We start from the raw sequence: 20,793 nt of genomic DNA on the forward strand, positions 1-20,793 counted from the left end.
TATTGACTACAAATTGAATACAAATTATACGTTGGGGGAAGGGAAACATCAAATTTATCAACACAAGAAAAATGTTTGGTGGAAATTGGAAAAACACTTATAATACTCAAATTTTTATTTATTGAAAAGGTACGGGGCAAACAGCTATCTTTTTGACTTTATTTTCAAAACACTCTTTATTTTTTTTAAAAAAAACTGGGATAAAATTGAGAGTGTTTTGAAAATAAAACCAGATACAGTTTGAAACTGTGTATGATTGTATTTGGAAGACGGCTATGTAACTCTCTAAATCTTTCTGGAACTGAGATTTCTGTATATACTGAGGTTTCATTCATATATGCATACTTCAATTTTAAAAAAACACATCAGTGAGCAGTTCTGAGAGTAAAATCATCGATACAATTGGAAGGGATTTGGTGGTTCACCCCATTCAACGCTCTGCTCTAACAAGACATGACGCAGGAGATAAAATGAATGAGATCACCAGCATTTTAAAAGGAAATTAATAGCAGCCCCCTTGGGGGGTGGGGAGAATAAATTTGGACCAGGGCCTTTAATGCTTTCCTGACAGTCTGTTCCCAGGTACTATTCGTCCTGAAAGTTACCATTTGGGTCACACCAAACTTTGCTCCATAACATGATATCCCACAACAAAAACATCCCAAATTGGTATTTGCACAGCCTTTTCTTGCAGTTATCTGATGCCACAGTCTTCTTTCATGTCCAGTATACATTTGCCTTTCCTATAATTGTCTGTGATTAATAGGGTGGGGGGTATTAAAAAAGGCAGGGGGCATAATTTTTATTTTTTTTAATGGTAATCTACCCTGATTATTACTACTACAAAAGGAGGAGAGGGCATTGTACTAGCTTAACAAATAAATCCAAATCTTTGCTCTGTGCCCTTTGAATGCCTTTCCCTTTAAGGAAACAGGAACAGCAAGTCGATTAAACAGTTAAACATTTCGAGAACCGAAATGACTCCCTAAAGATGCTTTCTTTCAGTCTAAGGTTTCACAGCCGCCTTCTGTGAGCTAGTATTCATGTGCCTTGAAGAGGCCTTTTGTCATCTTTCTGGCTGTTTTCTGAATTCCCCTCCAATCTGCCAATTCTTGAACAGCAATACCCAGAGCGCAATATTCAAATATCTGTTGCTGTTTATTGTTTATTATCGCCGTTGTTGTAGATGGGTGCCTGCTTCCTTTCCTTCCTTTGTAGACCTTCAAGAATGTCACCAGAAAAATCTGCCTTTCAATTTCAGTCTCAAACGGGAACTAAACATTCCACGCAACGCTGTGTACCTGTCCCCTAAAACCTTCTTGGTTATATATCGACAGCAGTTTCAGGAATCAGGATACTGCAAGTTAATGCAGAGGAACCACGTGGAGGGGGCACTTAAGTTTCCGTAGAAGTAGCCCCCTCGCCAGTTATCCTGGAGTAATAATAATAATAATAATAATAATAATAATAATAATAATAATAAATTATTCATACCCCGCCCATCTGGCTGGGTTTCCCCAGCCACTCTGGGCGGCTTCCAACAGAAACATTAAAATACACTCATTTCTTAAAGATTAAAAGCTTCCCTAAACAGGGCTGCCTTTAGATGTCCTCTAAAAGTCTGGTAGTTGTTTTTCTTTTTGACATCTGGTGGGAGGGCGATCCACAGGGTGGGTGCCACCACCGAGAAGGCCCTCTGCCTGGTTCCCTGTAACTTGACTTCTCGCAGCGAGGGAACCGCCAGAAGGCCCTCAGCGCTGGACCTCAGTGTCTGGGCAGAGCGATGGAGGTGGAGACACTCCTTCAGGTATACTGGACCGAGGCCGTTTAGGGCTTTAAAGGTCAGCACCAACACTTTGAATTGTGCTCAGAAACGTACTGGGAGCCAATGCAGGTCTTTCAAGACCGGTGTTATGTGGTCCCGGCAGCCGCTCCCAGTCACCAGTCTGGCTGCCGCATTCTGGATTAGTTGTAGTTTCCGGGTCACCTTCAAAGGCAGCCCCACATAGAGCGCATTGCAGTAGTCCAAGCAAGAGATAACTAGTGCATACTTTGAACATTTTGAATCATTGTTACCAGGCAGAGGGCATTCTTGGTAGTGGCGCCCACCCTGTGGAATGCCCTCCCATCAGATGTCAAGATGTCAAGGAAATAAACAACTACCTGACTTTTAGAAGACATCTGGAGGCAGCCCTGGTTAGGGAAGTTTTTAATGACTGGTGTTTTAATGTATTTTAAATCTCTTGTTGGAAGCCGCCCAGAATGGCTGGGAAAACCTAGACAGATGGGTGGGATATAAATAATTTGTTGTTGTTGTTGTTGTTGTTGTTGTTGTTGTTGTTGTTGTTGTTGTTGTTGTTGCTGCTGCTCCTCCTCCTCCTCCTGTGTTACATACATAATTGACAGGCAGATAATTGAAAGCCCTATTTCTTTCTTTTTAGCCTTTTTTAAAATCTCACTTTCTTCTATCTCTTTACTCTCCTCCTTTCCTCATCTCCCCCCCCCTTTCTACTTTGCTTTTTAGATTAGTTTGATTTTTATTGTAGCTGATGTGGAAAACTTTAAATAAAACTTGGTTGTAAAAATAAGTTCTACTAGAGCTTGGAACATAAAACAGGGTCCTACACATGTGCAGAATGCAATCTTAGCTCACGACTATTTTTTTCCCCCCAAGCTCTGGGCACCAACCACAGCTCAAACATAAGTGAAATAAATACCCCCAAAGAAGGGTTTTTCTTAAGGCTTCTGGAAACTGGGAAGTCCAGAGACTGTCTGGGGGTAGGAGGGGAAGGTATTGTGCCTCCAGTAAGTTTGTGTGACCAAATAATGTGTCTGCAACCCTAATATCGAATAGCTTCTAAATTTCCCTCTCAAATGTACTAAACGTTAGCATTTGGAAGCATTTGGAAACTGTCTGAGGTGTGACTGGGGTTCAGGGCTTGGACAAAAACAAAATAACCACCAGGCTGAGTTGAATCAGACTGCGCCCTTCCAGTGCACAGAACTGCTTTTGATCCAACGGATGCTCTTGCTGAAGGAAGGGGAAGAGATCTTTTCCATCCCCCCTGCAGCCCCGTGAAAATCTGCTCCAGATGATTGGGGGACCGTACCAAATAACACCGAAGGGGGTGGTTTTGGTATTAAAAATAAAAATAAATCCCTCACTGCCTCTTCCAGTAGTGAGGGCCTCCTCCTGTTTGCAAAAAGAAAAAAGGCGGGGAAAGCAAGCATCCTTCGATGCAAAACAGCAAAATTTTAAGGCAATGTAATAAAGAAGGAAACCAACGTTATGAATCAAGCTTGTCCCCTCACTCTCATTCACAAAAATCTGTGTTATGCAATGGTGCAGTCACCCTATTCTGTATAAAACGAAGCAGAGTTTGCCGGTCACCAGCTTTAGCACAGCCACCCAGAACTGAATGGTTCCTGCAATCCATACATAGTGGGTGGCAGAAGTAACGACCTGGTTCACCAAGAATCCAGTTTGTGGCAAAGGACAGGCAGGATTGGTAGCAGGAGAGAAGAACAGCTGTGGTTTCTCCCCTACTTTGCTTCATTCAGTAATGGAAATTACACACATACACATGGAGCCAAGATTCAAGATCAAGAAGGACGCCGGTTCCTTTTTGCTGACCAAGTACAGTTCTAGGAGAAGGCAATGTCAAAAAAGCCTCAAATTCCCTTTCTGGTAAAATCCTAGAACTCATAACCTTTGTTAAGCGGTTTTCAATCGCAGACCCCACAGCATTTATTTATTTATTTTAAAAAACAGCCTGATTTGAACCAGCATGCCTTGGACTAGCCGAGAGTCAGGACCAACTTGAGCTCGTTTGCAGCTATAAGGTCATTCAAGCAAAAGAAAAGCACCATTGGGTGCCTCACTTCTTAAATGGTCTATGATGGGCCAAGCAGCAAGTATTGCAACTGAGAGTTGGCATTCGTCTGTGAATAGTATTCTGCCCTTGGACCTGAGCTCAACTCTCAGCTCAGCCAGAGATCTCATTGTGTAATCGTGAGTATTATCTGTGCCCCATCAGTTAAATGGAAACCAGCATAACGATGCCGAGCGATTGAGAGAACAGAGGGGTTTTTTGTGCACGGCAAACATTACAAATTCTTTTTATTACACGATGCTGTTAAGATCACCACTCGTGCCTCATTTGACCAATGAGTTCATAAAGATCTGAACCAATTAATGTGTAGAGAACCACACCAGGGGTATGATACTTGCTTTTGCTATTTTAAGGAAAGGTATAAGGGTGAGAGAATAGGGAGAGAGAAGGGGAAAGAGGGAGTGTGTGTGTGTGTGTGTAAGGCTATACATATATTCATACCAATTATTTACTAGCATCGTGGCTCCTGCCCCCAAAATCCTGAGAATCGTAATTTGGAGAGTACTAAGAATTCTCTTTTAGAGATCCCAAGCCAACCCATCTCCACCCTCACCACCAGCCCAGACAACTCTCCAAGTTCCCTAAGGAGAGCAAATGACTGTAAATCTTCTGTACTAGCCAGGGCACATCTGACTCCAGTTCTAGGTGCCGTGTGTTAAGAAGTACATTGACAAACTGGGTTATGTTGAAAGAAGGTCAACTAGGATGGCGAGTGGCCTGGAAACAAAGTCCACGAGAAACAGTTTAAAGAGATGTTTAGCCTGAAGGTCAGGAGGTTAAGGGGAGATACGGCAGCAAGTCTTCAAACACCCATCAGGAAGAAGATGGAGCAAACATCTTTGTGTGCGTCGCTCCAGAGGGAAGGGCCAGAATCTCTAGGCAGAAATGGTGTGGAAGCAGATTTCAGCTGAGCAGTAGGAGAAACCTTCCTACTGGGTAAGGGTTGCTTGGCAGTAGAACAGCCTGCCTTGGGACAGTCTCCCCTGCTTGATGGCTGGATCTTAGCGATGCTGTAATAGCATTCTGGACCAGGTGATCTCCAAGTCCACATTAACTTAAAAAACAAAGGTTAGGGCTAAAGATGGATCCCAAGTAGAAGACGACTACTGCTGAACGGGGAAACAAACAAGGAAACTTGCTCTTTTGTGGCGCTCTCCACCAATTACAGCTACCTCTTTGTTTTAACAGACACGAGAGATGTTCCTTGGCATTATGCTTGTGTTACAGACCATGAGAAAAGGAATTAGAAAAGCTCCCCACCCGAGCACAGCCGGGAGGACGGCACAGGTCTCCGCTCTTCATTTACTTTGGCTCAAAAAGATTTCCCAGCACGTAAGGATTTTTAGGCAGGTACTCACGTGTGGTTTGCTCTCAGAGAGGTTTGGCCGCACACTGCGGTAGCCCTTGGCCGCCAGAGCAGAGGACTCAGCACCCCCATTGGAGTCGACACTAAGCGGTAACCTGCAATCATCTGCAAAACGAAGAACTTCAGATCACTAGAGCTGTACCAAACAGTCAAGGTTTTGTGCTTGGCTTATGCAACCGAGAGGTGTGCCGCGGAAACCATAAGAAAATGAAGCGATTTCATAAATACCTGTTTCGGGTGTTCCTGGCTCTACACCTGAAGCGTTTGGTGGCAAGCATTGGAGAAAATGAAAAGGAGGGAGGGAATTAGGAAAAAAACAAACCACACCACAATCAACTGTTACATTTGGAGGGGGGTGTTGTGCATTTACCAATCAGAGTTAAGAATTTAGTCCACTTTGCGCATGGGATACTTGGAGCTCAGGGCTGCCTAATTTCCATAGAAACATGATTCCCTCACCGTTCCTGACCTTTGTAAACACAAGGCAATTCATTCAGAGTGATGAAGAAACAATTGTCCATTGACATTTCCTTCCAGAGTCAAAAAGGCAGCCGGAGCTCTCAGTACGGAGCCCAAATGCCACACACTGCTGCAAACGCAGGGCTTCAATATTTCAAACGGAGATGTAGGCAAGGGGTGGAAAACAAATCTGTCCTTTCTTAACCCTGCTGGAAGAGCTGGGAGAGAGAGCCGCAAGCAAACAAACAAACATATTTAGAAGTGCTTGGTACAACATGTGCCATCTTTATAGAGCCCAGCCACAAGGTGTGACACAGTATTTTCTATTTACATGCTGGGCTTACGCACGTTGCTCCAAGATCCTAAGAATGGAAACCACAAACAAACAAACAAACAAACAAACAAACAAACAAACGCTCTCTGTTTTGAGGGTTAGGAGCAAATTTGCCGCAGCAGAGCAAAGTCCTTAATCAGATCCCAGGGAAGTTTATAACTCTCATTGGGTTCCTTTCCAAGATGTTTCAGAATCTGATTTTGGTGCCACTGTGTGTGTGTGCGCACACACACACAGCCCAATCCCCTGTTGATGCACATGCAAAACGCAGCCTCCTGGCTCCAAAAGGCTTTTTCCAAAGGGAGAGTCAGCACAATGACCCTTTTCCATTGTAAATGACTCACTGCTGGAAATTTAGGAAGCCATCAGCAATAAAAAAGGACAGTGCGTGGCGTGGCGTGGGTGGGAGGGAGGGATGATGTTGTGCAGAGAAGAGGGTGAAGGGGAAAGGGCGCAAGGGAGATAAATTGAGACAGGTGGCTTAACTAGAGCTCTGGTGCAGCACACTAAGTACTCTCCGATTGCAGCTTTTCTATTTTACGTTATATCTGGAATTCCCACAGGGCATCTACGCCCACTGGGGTGTGCTACAGGATTCAATGCTTCTTTCCATCCATACGCATTCCACTTTGCACGGTGTCAAAAGAGTGGGCACGATTCTCCTCCTTTTTCTCCCAACCCCTCGCGTAATCATTTCCAAAAATTGCTCCCTCCTCCTGCTGTGAGACAGCGGAAGCTTTCTGGCTGCATCCTCTGCGCTAAAAAATAAGAAAGCGGTTCAAATTATCCACCAGCAAGCCTGAGCATGAGATGCATGCTCAGAAGAACATCTCCGCCAGCGTTCAGTGCAGTGGGGCTTACTCTGAAGTAAGAGAGCAGGGGATTTCCGCCTTAGTAGTGTTTAACATACTCAAGTATGGGGAAACTTTGCTTCTTTTCTCAGCCAAGCACGATATTCCTCGGCTTCCTGCTCTGTGCCACTTGCCCCAAGGAGCTGAAATTCCTCTCCTTCATTGAAAGATTTTGAGCAAGGGCCATCTGTCACGGATGCTTTGAAGTTGAGGTTCTTGCATTTCAGGGCGGTTGGGCGACACTAGCTCATATCTATTCTGTTGTTCTTATGAAATACTGCATTTTTAAGTATTTCCCCCCAAGCCAGCTTTGATCTGAACTGAGAGAAAGGAATGAAGTGGTTTTATTTTAGGCTGGCAATGTTTCATTCTAGAAACAATTTCATACACCTGCAGTTAAAAATAAAGACTGATTAAAAAAAGGCAGCAAATGCTGTTCAGGCTTTGTCAAATGCCTCTGGCATAAGTGAATGTGCTCATCCTCTTCTTTGCTGCCTGGGGCTGTTACGCATTATGGTCCAACGAAGGGCGGCAAGTCGATGATAGTTGGGATACAGTTTCTAGGGCCTTCTCCTTCCGACCTTCAAATGGCAGAAGGGGTTGTGACTTCCTGAAAGGATCTCAGCCAGCGGGTGGAACAGGCCAGGGGCTGTGAGACGACATCTGAAACTAGTCAGACCCAAGCAGCCTTGCGGTGCGGTTTTCTTCAGAAACCCCATCATCCCATCCCTTCTGAGAGGAGGACAGCAGGTTGAAAAGAACAAAGTGGCTGGTTAATGGAATGACTTTCATTCCACCACCTTGCTTGGGAACAATGTGAAAAAGCATTGCTCAGCACTGTGATGTAAGAATCTGTCTGCTGCATTTTTATTTTTATTTGTCGTTGGAGTCCATAATGGTGACTATGCTGCACCTCTCCTGACTTCTAGCCACCGGTAGATCTTACCCTTCATAAATCTGACTCGTTCCTTGTTGAAGCCATCTAAGGCAATGGCCATCTCCATACCTTGTAGGGTAGCAAACATTCCATAAATTCATTATACATTGGTTTAAAAAGTGCTTCAGTCCCTCCTCTTGTACCTGCAAGCAAATGCCACCTCAAGAACAATCCTGTCCTCTCAGGGTCAGTTACTCATTTGAGCATTGTTTATTGCCTTTGCTTGTTTACTACGATTACGTATTTGCTATTTAAAGGGAGGCTGAGCTTTATTGACAACAGAATCAACTTGGGAATACTGTCTACGTCAAAATGCCACTGCGGTGAGAGAGAGCACAGCCCTCTGGGGCCGGAAGATGCTTTGTCCCCATAAAGGAGCATCACAATGAAAACACATCCGTTTCAAGCTTAGAATTGAACAAAAAAATTAACTTCATTCCGAAACACCGGGTTTTGAAAATACAAAATTACTGAACTCAAAAATTCACATAGCTGAGATCTGAGACAGCACATTCTGAATTTCTAAAATGGAGATTTTGTGCTACTGCTTAAGTTCTGATGCAGACATATGCATGATGTTACTGAACTATGTGACGTGTCACTGCCATTTTTGCTCTTTTTTCAGTCACATTTCACAACTAGGATTTGGTTTTCAGCTGGATCAAAAGTTGCTCGCTGCAATTCGTAGTTTTAAAAACCTGAATGTCAAAAGCCAAACATAGCCCACATTTCAAGCATGTAAATTAAATTTTTAGTTTAAAACTGGAGTTGGTTTTGAAATACTTTTTTTTAAAAGACTAGAGCAAGCATCCCCAAACTGCGGCCCTCCAGATGTTTTGGCCTACAACTCCCATGATCCCTAGCTAACAGGACCAGTTGTCAGGGATGATGGGAATTGTAGTCCAAACATCTGGAGGGCCGAAGTTTGGGGATGCCTCACTCAAGTGGCAGCAGCTTAAACAACAAGCACTTTGACTTTCTAGTCTATGGCTATTATCTCACACTTTGGACTTACTTTCAGAGTGGGGGACGTCTTGTGAATGACTTGTAGGACTGACGCTCCGATTCTCCTCATAGGTGGGAGATGCCCAGAGGCTCACAGCCCCCTTTCCAGTACAGACTTTGGCAGGATCCAGGTCTACAGGGGCAAAAAAAACAACAACATTAAGATGATGAGTTAGAACGTGAAAGAATCTTAAATCATGCTGTCTTCACAGAAAGCATCCTGCTTGCTTCGCTTTAGCATCTAAGCAAATTGATCTAGTCATAATAGTGTGGATGGAAATCAGCTTTTGATTCCAGCTTTAAAAATATATATACACTAAAGTAAGTTTATCTGCAGAGAGATGAGTCAAATTTCCAAATCAAGACCATGATCTAAAAAAGGAAGTTACAGGTAGGTAGCCGTGTTGGTCTGAGTCGAAGCAAAATAAAAAAAATCCTTCAGTAGCACCTTAAAGACCAACTAAGTTTTTATTTTGGTATGAGCTTTCGTGGGCATGCACACTTCTTCAGGTACACTTGAAACAGAAGTCAGATGCATGATCAAGCTTTCTTTAGCACCTCAGCCCTTGCTTCCCCCCCCCCCCCGCAGGACCAATTGCAGTCATCAGCAGTCGTTAACAGCCATCTACAGGTTTACCACTCCCATCAGCCCATCACCCATTCCCACCCACCCCACCCTCTGTATATACATAAGGGTCTGACTTCTGTTTCAAGTGTATCTGAAGAAGTGTGCATGCACACGAAAGCTCATACCAAAATAAAAACTTAGTTGGTCTTTAAGGTGCTACTGAAGGAATTTTTTTATTTAAAAAAGGAAGAAAATACAAAATGTATAGATATTAGACACCACGGTTGCATTTTCATATATACCACTAGTATCAGCCAGCCAGGATTATATTTCTGTCCCATCCTCTGTTGACTATAGTTGTACTTCACCTAAGCAGCCTATCGCAGCAGCCAGAGCAGCTTCTTCACTATAATAATTAAGGCACACAAACTGATTCCTATAAGACTGTCTAGCTTCTGGATATGTGAGATTTCACACGAAGCAGCTAAATGGGATTCCAGGGAATCTCCAACTTCTAAAGCTACTTTCTGGGTGGGAAGAGGCACTAACTGCAGAAGTTTCAGTGCCCCTCAGGCTGCCAGTCTTTCCTTCGCAGCTTGCTTCTGCTCCCCTGACCATAATATCCCCAACTGCTTCCCATCTAGGGATGCGAGAAGGCAGAAATCTCCATTCCAACCGGTATTTGCCACAATCAGCACTGTTTCCATTCTACTGCAGTTCGGTTTCTGCCACACACTATAATATCCGTTACGCTATCCATTCTTTAACATAGGTCACGTGACTTACTTAAATATTTGCGTAACTTTCAAAGCATTCGTTCATTTCAATGTAAAGGAAATGTCAAAACTACGTAAAAATAGGAATTAATTATGCATTGTTTGCAGACTTAAACAACAACTCATGTATTCATTTGGCTGATTTCCAAAAACATGTGAACTGCAGCAATTTCTGCTTCCTTTTCCATTTTTGTCAGAATTCTCCAACTTCCCGTTCTCTTCTTTCACCTGCCACCACTAGCCCTGGTGTGATCAGCGGGGTACGGAGCCGCTCAGTCACCCGGGGTGGGAACCCACTCCGGAGCTTGCACGCGCAACGTCACTATGTGACGTAACGACGCATACGCACTACAGAGCATGCCAGTGGATCCCGTGCTGACTGCGCACGTGCTGGATACGGCACCTGCGCATTCCAGGGCGCCGCTCGCACACGGCGGCCCATAACAGGGGGTTGAAACGCGGCAGCCCATACGGACTGCACATTTGCGGGCGGGGGGCCGGGAGGGGCACATCGAGTGTCACCCCCCGGGGTGGCACCCGGGGCGGCCCACCCACCCCCCTTGCTATGCCCCTGGGTGTGATACTTGCTTTCCAAAGTAAACCTACACAGTCCAAACTACTTCAGAATCTTAATTTGTTGGCAGGGTTTAATTATTATGGTCTGCCTCCATCAGAACATCCTTCCAGGAGGCTTAATGAAATGCTGGTAGGCAGAACAGATACTTTAACAGTATCTGGCTTATAAGTATTTTATTTATTTATACATACATACATACATACATACATACATACAGTGGTATCTCGCAAGACGAATGCCCTGCAAGATGAATTTTTCACAAGATACATGGTGACTCGCAAGTCGAATTCGTTTTGCGAAAAATTCATCTTGTGAATCGCGGTTTCCCATAGGAATGCATTGAAATTTAATTAATGTGTTCCTATGGGCAAAAAAATAAATAAAGTTCAATGCATTCCTATGGGAAACCATGATTCGCAAGACGAATTTTTCACAAAACGAATTGACTCGCGGAACGAATTAAACTCATCTTGCGAGGCACCACTGTACAAACATACATATATTCCCCGCCCATCTGGCTGGGTTTCCCCAGCCACTCTGGGCGGCTTCCAGCAGAATTATTATCTTTGCAATGCAATCTTATGCATGTTTACTCAGAAGTAAGAATCGCCGCATTTGGTGGCACTTCCTCTCTTATAAGTGTGTATGTTCTGCAGGCTTAAAGATGGAACGTGATCCAGTTGGGTGGTCGAAGGATGACTAGTTCAAGCAGTCCAAACCCCACTTTATAACAAGGCAAAACAGCCCCCATGGACTCCATTATCCAAACATACAAAATAAGAATTTGCATATTGATTTCCCACGCCTGTGAGGTGGGCCAACGCAACTCCCATTACACGAGGGCGTGAGCAGAGAGATAAGCCCCACCGACCCCAATGCCTTCCTGTACATTCCTGCAGCTCTCCCATAGCACGAGTGCTAAACTTCTGCGGCAGGGAGCCTGCTGTGCTTAAACAGAACCCTGGTCTTCCAAGTTCAGGTCCCAACAGGTGGGAGGCAACAGGAATGGGAACGTGCGGCAGGGGGACCACCACCACCACCAACAACAACAACAACAACAACAACAACAGATCTCTCACAACAACAACAACAACAACAACAACAACAACAACAACAGATCTCTCCCTGTACTCCCTGCAAACTAGTTCTAGTGACTTCAGGATATCGGATGGAAATGGCAACCCTTTGTATAGACATCTTTTCTTCTTTAAAGAACATGCAACCTGTGGCCCAAGGGCCAATTTCAAAAGTCCTCCTCAAGTGATTCACTAAGACCCCTCCAGCAACACTGAGGAGTCCCTTCCCACAGCAGTGCAGCAGAAGGGGAAAGGGATGCCAGAAAGAGAGAGGTGGGTTGCTTCAGTTCTACCCACCAATGGCATGCCCTTTCCCAACAGATTATCCCTGAGGGAATGCAGCAGTCAGTACTGGGCAGCCACCATTTTAAATTTCTGGCAACGGCTCTGGTGCATGGCCACCTTGGCATACCTGCCAAATTGCTGTCGGAGAAATAAGGGACCGGCCGGAAGTAGCAGACCGGAAGTAGTGCTGCCGCCATTTTGGAACTGGGTGGAGCATGCTCAGAAGCGACTTTTGATGCTGCTTTGCCCAGTTCCAAAATGGCCACCGCGCCAGAAGTCGCACTGCAGCCATTTTGGAACTGGGCAGAGCAGCATCAAAAGTCGCTTCTGAGCATGCTCCACCCAGTTCCAAAATGGTCGCCGCGCCAGAATAAACCGGGGGGAAAACAAAAACATCTGTTTTTTCAGCTAGGAACAGCTGGAAAAATGAGGATTTCCCAGGGAAAACAGGAGATTTGGCAGCTATGCACCTTGGGCCACTGTGAAAATTAAAATGGCAGCCAACAAAACCCCAAATCAGAAGATTGGTGCAGCCCCCAGGCATGCTATTATAATTAAAAGGCTGCAATATTTTTTATGAAAGAATCAGATGAAATTAGCAGGCATCGTAGCTCTACCCAAGTGGATGAAGTCAAGTCTGCTAAATTCCAGACAAATAGACAAAGGGGTTGTTTTTGTTTTTGTGCTGGGCACCTTTAAATGTTTATTTGTTTTTTTAAAGGTACTGTCCCCCACACACCCATGCCAAGGCCCCTTTGCATTTACTTTCTCAAATTGAAAGCCACAGAAGATGGAAGCGGTCCCTCCCCCCCAAATTCACTATAACTTATTAACCTTTGCACCTATTCTTCAGGTTGCTTTCCTAGGGGCACCTTTACAGTTTGTGATGTTTTAACACTAAACTATTGCTCACAAAACCACAGGGAGGAAACAGACCCCTTTTAGCTGCCCCTCCAAACTAGGCACGCAATCCCTCCATCCCACCCGTTTCAGTCCTTCTGAAATTTAACAGCTCTCTTGCCTAGGGGGCACCCCTGTGGTCACGCAATCTTCATATAAATTGATCACAGAACAATAGGAGAGATTAAGTGAACCCTTTAAAGGTAAAGGGTAAAGGGACCCATGACCATTAGGTCCAATCGTGGCCCACTCTGGGGTTGCGCGCTCATCTCGCATTATTGGCCGAGGGAGCCGGCGTATAGCTTCCAGGTCATGTGGCCAACATGACAAAGCCGCTTCTGGCAAACCAGAGCAGCACATGGAAACGCCGTTTACCTTCCCGCTGTAGCGGTTCCTATTTATCTACTTGCATTTTTACATGCTTTCGAACTGCTAGGTTGGCAGGAGCTGGGACCAAGCAACGGGAGCTCACCCCATCACAGGGATTCGAACCGCTGACCTTCTGATCAGCAAGCCCTAGGCTCAGTGGTTTAACCACAGCGCCACCTGGATCCCTAAGTGAACCCTTTAGCCACCCCAAAAATTGTAAAGGCAGCCGTTGCAGGAAAACCGTTGGTGTTATCAGCACCACGCTCTAACCAACTGATCGTGGTCATCTTTAGCATGAGTGAACATTGTGCTGTTTTATCATTCTATTGCTATTTATTGATATTCTGTGTGAACAGCTTTGAAGAGCTGTATTGAAAGGTCTTAAATGTTTAAGGAGGCACAGCTTTGAATTGGTCTGCAAGAAATATCGGTACCGTCCTCTAAAGCGTGAAACAAACTGCAGACAATACTAAATGATAGGCTCTCTCTCCTGGGAGCATCTATTTCCCCTTTTTAATTGCATCCAGGCTGAGGAAAGAGTCTGCTGCAAATCAAATGCTCACATACCGCATGATGAACCCTCATCCTGATGGAAGTTGTCCTTTTTCTATCCCCGCCCTTCAAATGTGCAATCTTGAATCTTCAGTTTTTGTTGAAACAGAGTCTGCTTTTGCCCCAGGTCTCGTGCACAGCACAGAACATCTACTTGCTGAGGAGGGAGGCAGTGTGAGCGTTGCCTTTTTCCCATTGCTGAAATCTGAGTGACCGATTAATTGGTTTTGAATGGGCTTCTTTTCCTTCTCAGAACCAGGCCTTGGGGGCATGGAATATAATCCCTGGGCCCAGCTGAAAGGAGGACAAGTAGCAAGCCGGCACGTCTTAAAAAGGTAAAGGTACCCCTGACCGTTAGGTCCACTCGCGGACGACTCTGGGGTTGCGCACTCATCTCGCTCTATAGGCCGAGGGAGCTGGCGTTTGTCCGCAGGCAGCTTCTGGGTCATGTGGAGGTGAGGAGGGGGCAGTTTTGCAGGGGGACACAGATTGGCAGTGTTGGGGGAGAGGGGTGGGTTGTGGAGGGGATAGGTTGGGTAATTTACAGGGTTTTTCTAAAGCTGGAGGTACAGCTTTAGGAATGGACCCAAGGACTTATTGCCTCTGAAATTATGCAGAGTGTGAAAATATTTGTTTGCTTTGTGGGTTTGTCCGAGAGCCGAGTATAAATTAATTGAAGAATTTTACTTGGGGTGATTTGAGTGGGAAATTAGCTCTCCTGACTTCTGCGAAATTTAAATTCTAGTACTGCACAGTGGTACCTTGGTTCACGAACTTAGTCCATTCCAGAAGTCCGTTCTTAAACCAAAGCGTTCTTAAACCAAGGCGTGCTTTCCCATAGCAGCGGGGGACTCAATTTACAAATGGAACACACTCGACAGGAAGCGGAACATGTTCTGCTTCCAAGGCAAAGTTCACAAACCAAAACACCTACTTCTGGGTTTGCAGCATTCTTAATCCAAGTTGTTCATAAACTAAACTGTTCTTAAACCAAGGTTCCACTGTAATCATTTATGATTTTGCACCTATACTCATAAATCAGCACATACAATTTAGAGGCAACTTTGTGCTTATGGGCCCATGCGCAAAGCCTTTTAGCTTTGTCTGACACCTTTTGTGTAAGCAAATATTATACTATTTTATCAAATGATTGCTGTCATTTATTCATATTGTATGTAAACGTGTTGTTGTTTTTAAGAGCTGCTCCCAGCCATCTCTCCCAGCCAGCCTGCAGCCAGCCTGCCCAAGATGGATACCAGTCTCTCTTCTGCCTTCTTCTTCCCATAACACCTTGCTCAAAATCTCTCCTTCCTTGCCACCTCATACCCAGTTACTTTGGCAACCTTCCCAACCCCCAGTCTCTGTTCACACTTCAAGCCAAGGGGAGAGGATAGTTCTCTTGCATTGCCAATGACTCTCAATACACCTGTATTGATTCTTAACGGCCCTAGTGTTTTGCATAGGCTAGCCCAGGAATTCCACTGCAGCTCCTATTCTCCCTTCATATGCTAAATAATCAAAATCCTACCATTTATTTAGAGTTGCCATATATGTCCTCTTTTTCCAGGACACGCTCCTTTTTAATGGGTATGTGAAATAAGAGTCGTCATAGCGATCCATAGTTTAAAGTAAGGTAAAGGGACCCCTGACCGTTAAGTCCAGTCGCGGACGACTCTGGGGTTGCAGTGCTCATCTCGCTGTACTGGCCAAGGGAGCCAGCATTTGTCCGCAGACAGCTTCTGGGTCATGTGGCCAGCATGACTAAGTTGCTTCTGGCAAAACCAGATTAGCACATGGAAACACTGTTTACCTTCCTGCCGGAGTGGTACCTATTTATCTACTCACACTGGTATGCTTACAAACTGCTACGGTAGGTTGGCAGGAGCAGGGACCGAGCAACGGGAGCTCACCTCGTCGCAGGGATTCGAACCGCCGACCTTCTGATCAGCAAGCCCTAGGGCTCAGTGGTTTATCCCACAGCGCCACCCGCGTCCCATAGTTAAAAGTAGAAGTTGGCAAATGTGTCCCTCTCCTTTTTTTGCTCTTCAATATATGGCAACCCTAATTTGGTTTAGCAGGGTCCTCCTCCTGAATCTATAACAATCTCGGTTTTGGAATCTCGGTTTTTGAATGTAATCTGTTACGGACATCTGTTCGACTTACAAAACGTTTAAAAACCAAGAATCAAAGGGATGTCAGCAAGTTCAATGGGGTGGGGATGAAAAACATGCCTCGGAAACCATTCGACTTCCAAGGCACGTTCAAAAACGGAAGCATTCAATTCTGGATTTTCAGCGTTCAGCTTCTGAAACATTCGGCAGCCGAGACGTTCGAAAACCGAGGTTTCACTGTATAAGCAAGCACAATTTTGAATTAGTTGGTGAAAGGAAAGAGGAAGAAGTTTAGGTCCCAAAGCATGTGTGCGCTGAAGTGGGAATGAGCAAAAGGGGGTGACCTGGCCGTGGTCTGCATGTGCCCTCACTAAAGTCCTACCCCTTTCAAAACTCACCAGACACTCACTACTGAAGCAAGTGGAGACCTGCTCATAACTCTTTCCTCCCTCCTCCATGGTAAATTATCTTCAGAATGGCTCTCTGGTGAACTCTGCTGGCATATTTGTTGTTCTGGTCTAATTTTATAGAGCACTGACGAAATCTGTGGCCCGGCAAAGCAGTGGGGTGGGGTGGGGAGGATGGTGCAGAAAATCTATTCTAGCAACAAGGAGGCAAAGCAAAAGACCTGGGAAGAATATATGGAGAAAGGACCAAAAATAAAAGAGAGAGAGGGAGAGAGAGAGAATTATACCTGTCGGCAACACTAGACCAGGAGAACTTTTCACTTTCTTCACGGGAATTATTTTAACAGCAGAAACAGAGCGTGAACATAAAGGGACATCATTCGCTGCAAACATAAGAGTACAGAAGATGGTGCGTCCAAGTCAGGGAAAAACAAAAGGGGAAGGGCATGTGGGGAAACATGACATAAAGTATTCTAACAATGTCAGAAAACTTGATAATTAAAACATTAGGCTGTCATTCGCATCTCTCTCCCCACCACAGACCAAGAAGGGTTCGATTTCCAGGCAGTCTGGAACAGGAGACTTTGTAGGGCTTCTCTGACCTCTCCAGGAAGGAGACTAGAAAAATGAGGGTAACTTTTCCCTCTTTCATATCTCCCTGAGATATGCTCCGGCTGGTGCTAGAAGGCGCAGGTTTAAGGCTGGTTACCAGTCCCAATATGCAGGGCCAGATTTAGGTTTGATGAGGCCCTAAGCTACTGAAGGTAATGGGGCCCTTTATATGTCCAGCTGTCCTTTCTCAACAACAAATTATCGTTGTTGTTGTTTTTATATAATATATGCTATATGGTAATTTATGGACCTAATAGGTATCTCAAGCCATTTGCACATAACAAATAGGAGCCTACACAACACAAAACACTGTTGCTGTATGTATGTTTTATTTTATTTGGTTTTTTTATCTTATATTTTGGAAATGTACACCCAGGTTTTTTCCCCTTTAAATCTTCTTGGGGCTCCCAAGAGAGTAGGGCCCTAAGCTATAGCTTGCTTAGCTTATACGTAAATCCGGCACGGCCAATATGTTATTGTTACAGTGTGTGTATGTGTACCTGATTCCGGCGGATGTCCGTTTTCCTGAAATATACCCACATCTTACAGAAAGGGGAAGGGTTTTTTCTCCATTTTGTTTAACTGCTCCACATACATGCTCCACCCTAAACCCTCCCTCCACGATGTTCACCATAAACTATAAAGATGCAGACCAATTGCCATTCTCCCCCTGCCTGCCTTCCTTTTCCAAACCTCTCTTCCTTAACCGACACCGTAAAATTCCTCGCCTCTGATTCTCTCAGCCGCAGACTACATTTATGAACTCAAGAATCTGCTGAATTTGTCTTCTTCAATGCCTTTCCCCCCAACCCCCAGGGTGGAACTGGGGGCTGGCCACATTAAACAACTCCTTACTGAGTGAAGTTTTGTCAGACTCCTTCCCCTCCCCAGGATTGCAACTGTTCTACACAAAGATTCAACAACTGGGGCTCTCAGAGGACCTCCTAGGAGCTGTGGCTTTTCCAGCTGCTAAGGCCATGTTAAAAACTAGGTTATGGGACACAGAGCGACAAACTAACCTTAGGCGTGAGGAAAACATGTCCCCCTCTTTACTTTCTTCTCTCTTAAAACATGTCCCCCTCTTTACTTTCTTCTCTCTTGGGTGCAGGAATTCACTCCCAACCCAATTATTTACAATTCCTGTACAACCCGCAAGAAAGAAGGACCTTCACGCTGGATAGGTTCAACGCCAACCCCTCTAACCTCCTCTGGGGTAGGTTTGCAGAAGAAGGGTAGGTTTGCAGAAGAAGACAGGATCTGCCCACTTGATTGAAACTCTGGCTCACATGGTTCTTGAATGCAAAATGTACTATGATATCCGCCGGCAATACTTGGACCAACTATGTATTCTAAATTGGAAACCGGAGATAGAGGTCATACGCTTCCTATTACAGGGGAAAGATCAGGACTGTAGCTGAGTTCCTCTATTTGATCTTTTGCCGCCAAAGTACATTACAGGATCCTGCCCCTGTTGGAGACCCACTGAGGTGAAACAGATTGCTGGCCTCCCCTCCCTTTGACGAGTGTTTGTACTGATGGGTTGGTGATGGGATCGCACTGGACTCTTTTTTGTTTGTTTTTAAATGTAAATGATGCCAATAAAGGTTTGGAATGAAACATTAAACAACTGAGAAATCCAGGGTCCTAGAAGAGCTGCAATTTGACAGCAGCGTGCCAGCTGCCCCCACCCACCCTGAAATAAGATGTCGCTGCAAAAAGAGAGCAGCTATTGCCTTTGGCATTCAGTGTGAACCCGGAGGATCACTGTCTTGAGATGAGCTGCTATAGGGTCTTGCTATCTCAATCCCCTCAACTTTCTGCAAGTCTGGAATGAAGCGTCCACTAGACAGCAGCGAGCTCTGCTCTCCCTCATCCCTATTATTGAGAATGCAGCATCACTGTTTGAAACAATTACCGGTACTTCTTGCTTGCCAGCATGCATTGCACAGAAGAAAGCATCTTCAGTCTAGGTTATAAACTGCTTGAAAGGTTACATCAGAGAAAACTTTAGTCTATGTGGGGAAAGCTGCAGCACTTATCGTTTTGAAATACTGCTGACTTTGGCAATATGCAGGATTGCATGGGGTCTATTTCACAACTACAGGCGCCTCTGAATTTACCAGGTGGCGCTATGGGTTAAACCACTGAGCCTAGGGCTTGCTGATAAGAAGGTTGGCGGTTCGAATCCCTGCAACGGGGTGAGCTCCCGTTGCTCGGTCCCAGCTCCTGCCAACCTAGCAGTTCGAAAGCACGTCAAAATGCAAGTAGATAAATAGGAACCGCTACAGCGGGAAGGTAAACGGCGTTTCCGTGTGCTGCTCTGGTTCGCCAGAAGTGGCTTTGTCATGCTGGCCACATGACCTGGAAGCTATACGCCGGCTCCCTCGGCCAATAATGCGAGATGAGTGCGCAACCCCAGAGTCGGTCACGACTGGACCTAATGGTCAGGGGTCCCTTTACCTTTAATTGACATGTGAGCAATGCACTCACTCGTCACACCGAACCTGGAAGTGACTTTAAAAATGGCAAGAACAGCACCCAAAGAACTTTTTTTGTTGAAACGTGGCATAGAAAGATTCAAGCATAGTATACAACTAATGAACCATTGTATATGTACCGTAGCATCTGAACATGGGTATAGGAAGAAACCCTTAGGAACCATATGGATCTCATCTCTATAGGAAATGAGGGAAACGGTGTGGCAAGAGTGCAGAATAAAATGGAAACGCTACTTGTGTCCTTATTTTTAACCCATTAACCTATGTGTTCTGGAACTCTGAAGAAAAGCTTCCAAGGAAAAACGGATACAATAAACCAGGCTTCACAATACAATACAAGGTAGGGAGCCTTACTCATTTCCCCCCAAAAGGCTATACAACTTTTGGGGGAAGTGGCTACTGTGAGATGCACACCATCAGCGGGGGAGGGCGAAACATGCACATACAGTGGTACCTTGGATTTTGAACAGCTTCGTTCCCGAACAACTTGGAACGCGAACACTGCAAACCCGGAAGTAGGTGTTCCGGTTTTCGAACTTTGCCTTGGAAGCCGAACGTGCTCCTGAGCTTCCATTTTCACTGTTGTGCACCTAATTTGAGTCCTCCCCATCATAATTCAGGCTTTTCCCCTCCCGTTTTTACCCTTGCGCGTCTAACTTAAGTCCCCCCCCCATCGCAATTAAGGCTTTTTTCCTGCTGTTTTTACCCTTGTGCAGCTCATTTGAGTCCCTCCCACCCCCATCATAATAAAAGCCTTCTGTTTCTGATTGCAGTGGTCTGAGATGATATTTGATGCTTTCATTTTTGCTATTTATTTATTTTTTGCGTTTCTGTGGCTTTTTCATTTTTGTGATTGTGGCTTGTTTTTCGTTTTATGATTGATTGATTGATTGATTGTGTGATTGCAGAAATGGATAAAAGCCCCCCCCCAATCTTAACAATGACTATCATCGGTGCAGGTAAGAAGAAAAATAGTTTCAATTTTTATCATCTACAATACTCTCTTATTTATTTTATAGTACAGAACATTGATTACTGCTTTCATTTTATGGATCAATGTTCTTGTTAGATAGTAAAATTCACGTTAAATGACGGTTTTAGGGGTTGTTTTTAAAAGTCTGGAACGGATTAATCTATTTTGCATTACTTTCTATGGGAAAGTGCGCCTTGGTTTTGGAACGCTTTGGTTTTGGAATGGACTTCCGGAACGGAAGTTG

At 44.8% G+C, this 20,793-nt stretch overlaps 1 protein-coding gene across 1 annotated transcript in view; it reads right to left on the reverse strand.

Annotated features, from left to right (window-relative positions):
* SORBS1 (sorbin and SH3 domain containing 1) overlaps positions 1-20,793 on the reverse strand; it is a 116,243-nt gene that overhangs the window by 79,156 nt on the left and 16,294 nt on the right. The window contains exons 4-7 of the mRNA XM_088669455.1: positions 16,754-16,849; positions 8,856-8,978; positions 5,488-5,514; positions 5,252-5,364 (exon numbers count right to left, since the gene is read on the reverse strand). Of these exons, the coding sequence (XP_088525581.1) occupies positions 5,252-5,364; positions 5,488-5,514; positions 8,856-8,978; positions 16,754-16,849 (359 nt within the window). The remainder of the gene's footprint in view (positions 1-5,251; positions 5,365-5,487; positions 5,515-8,855; positions 8,979-16,753; positions 16,850-20,793) is intronic.

This window comes from Zootoca vivipara, chromosome 5 (genome assembly GCF_965207765.1).
Source record: "Zootoca vivipara chromosome 5, rZooViv2.hap1.1, whole genome shotgun sequence".
Taxonomy (NCBI): domain Eukaryota; kingdom Metazoa; phylum Chordata; class Lepidosauria; order Squamata; family Lacertidae; genus Zootoca; species Zootoca vivipara.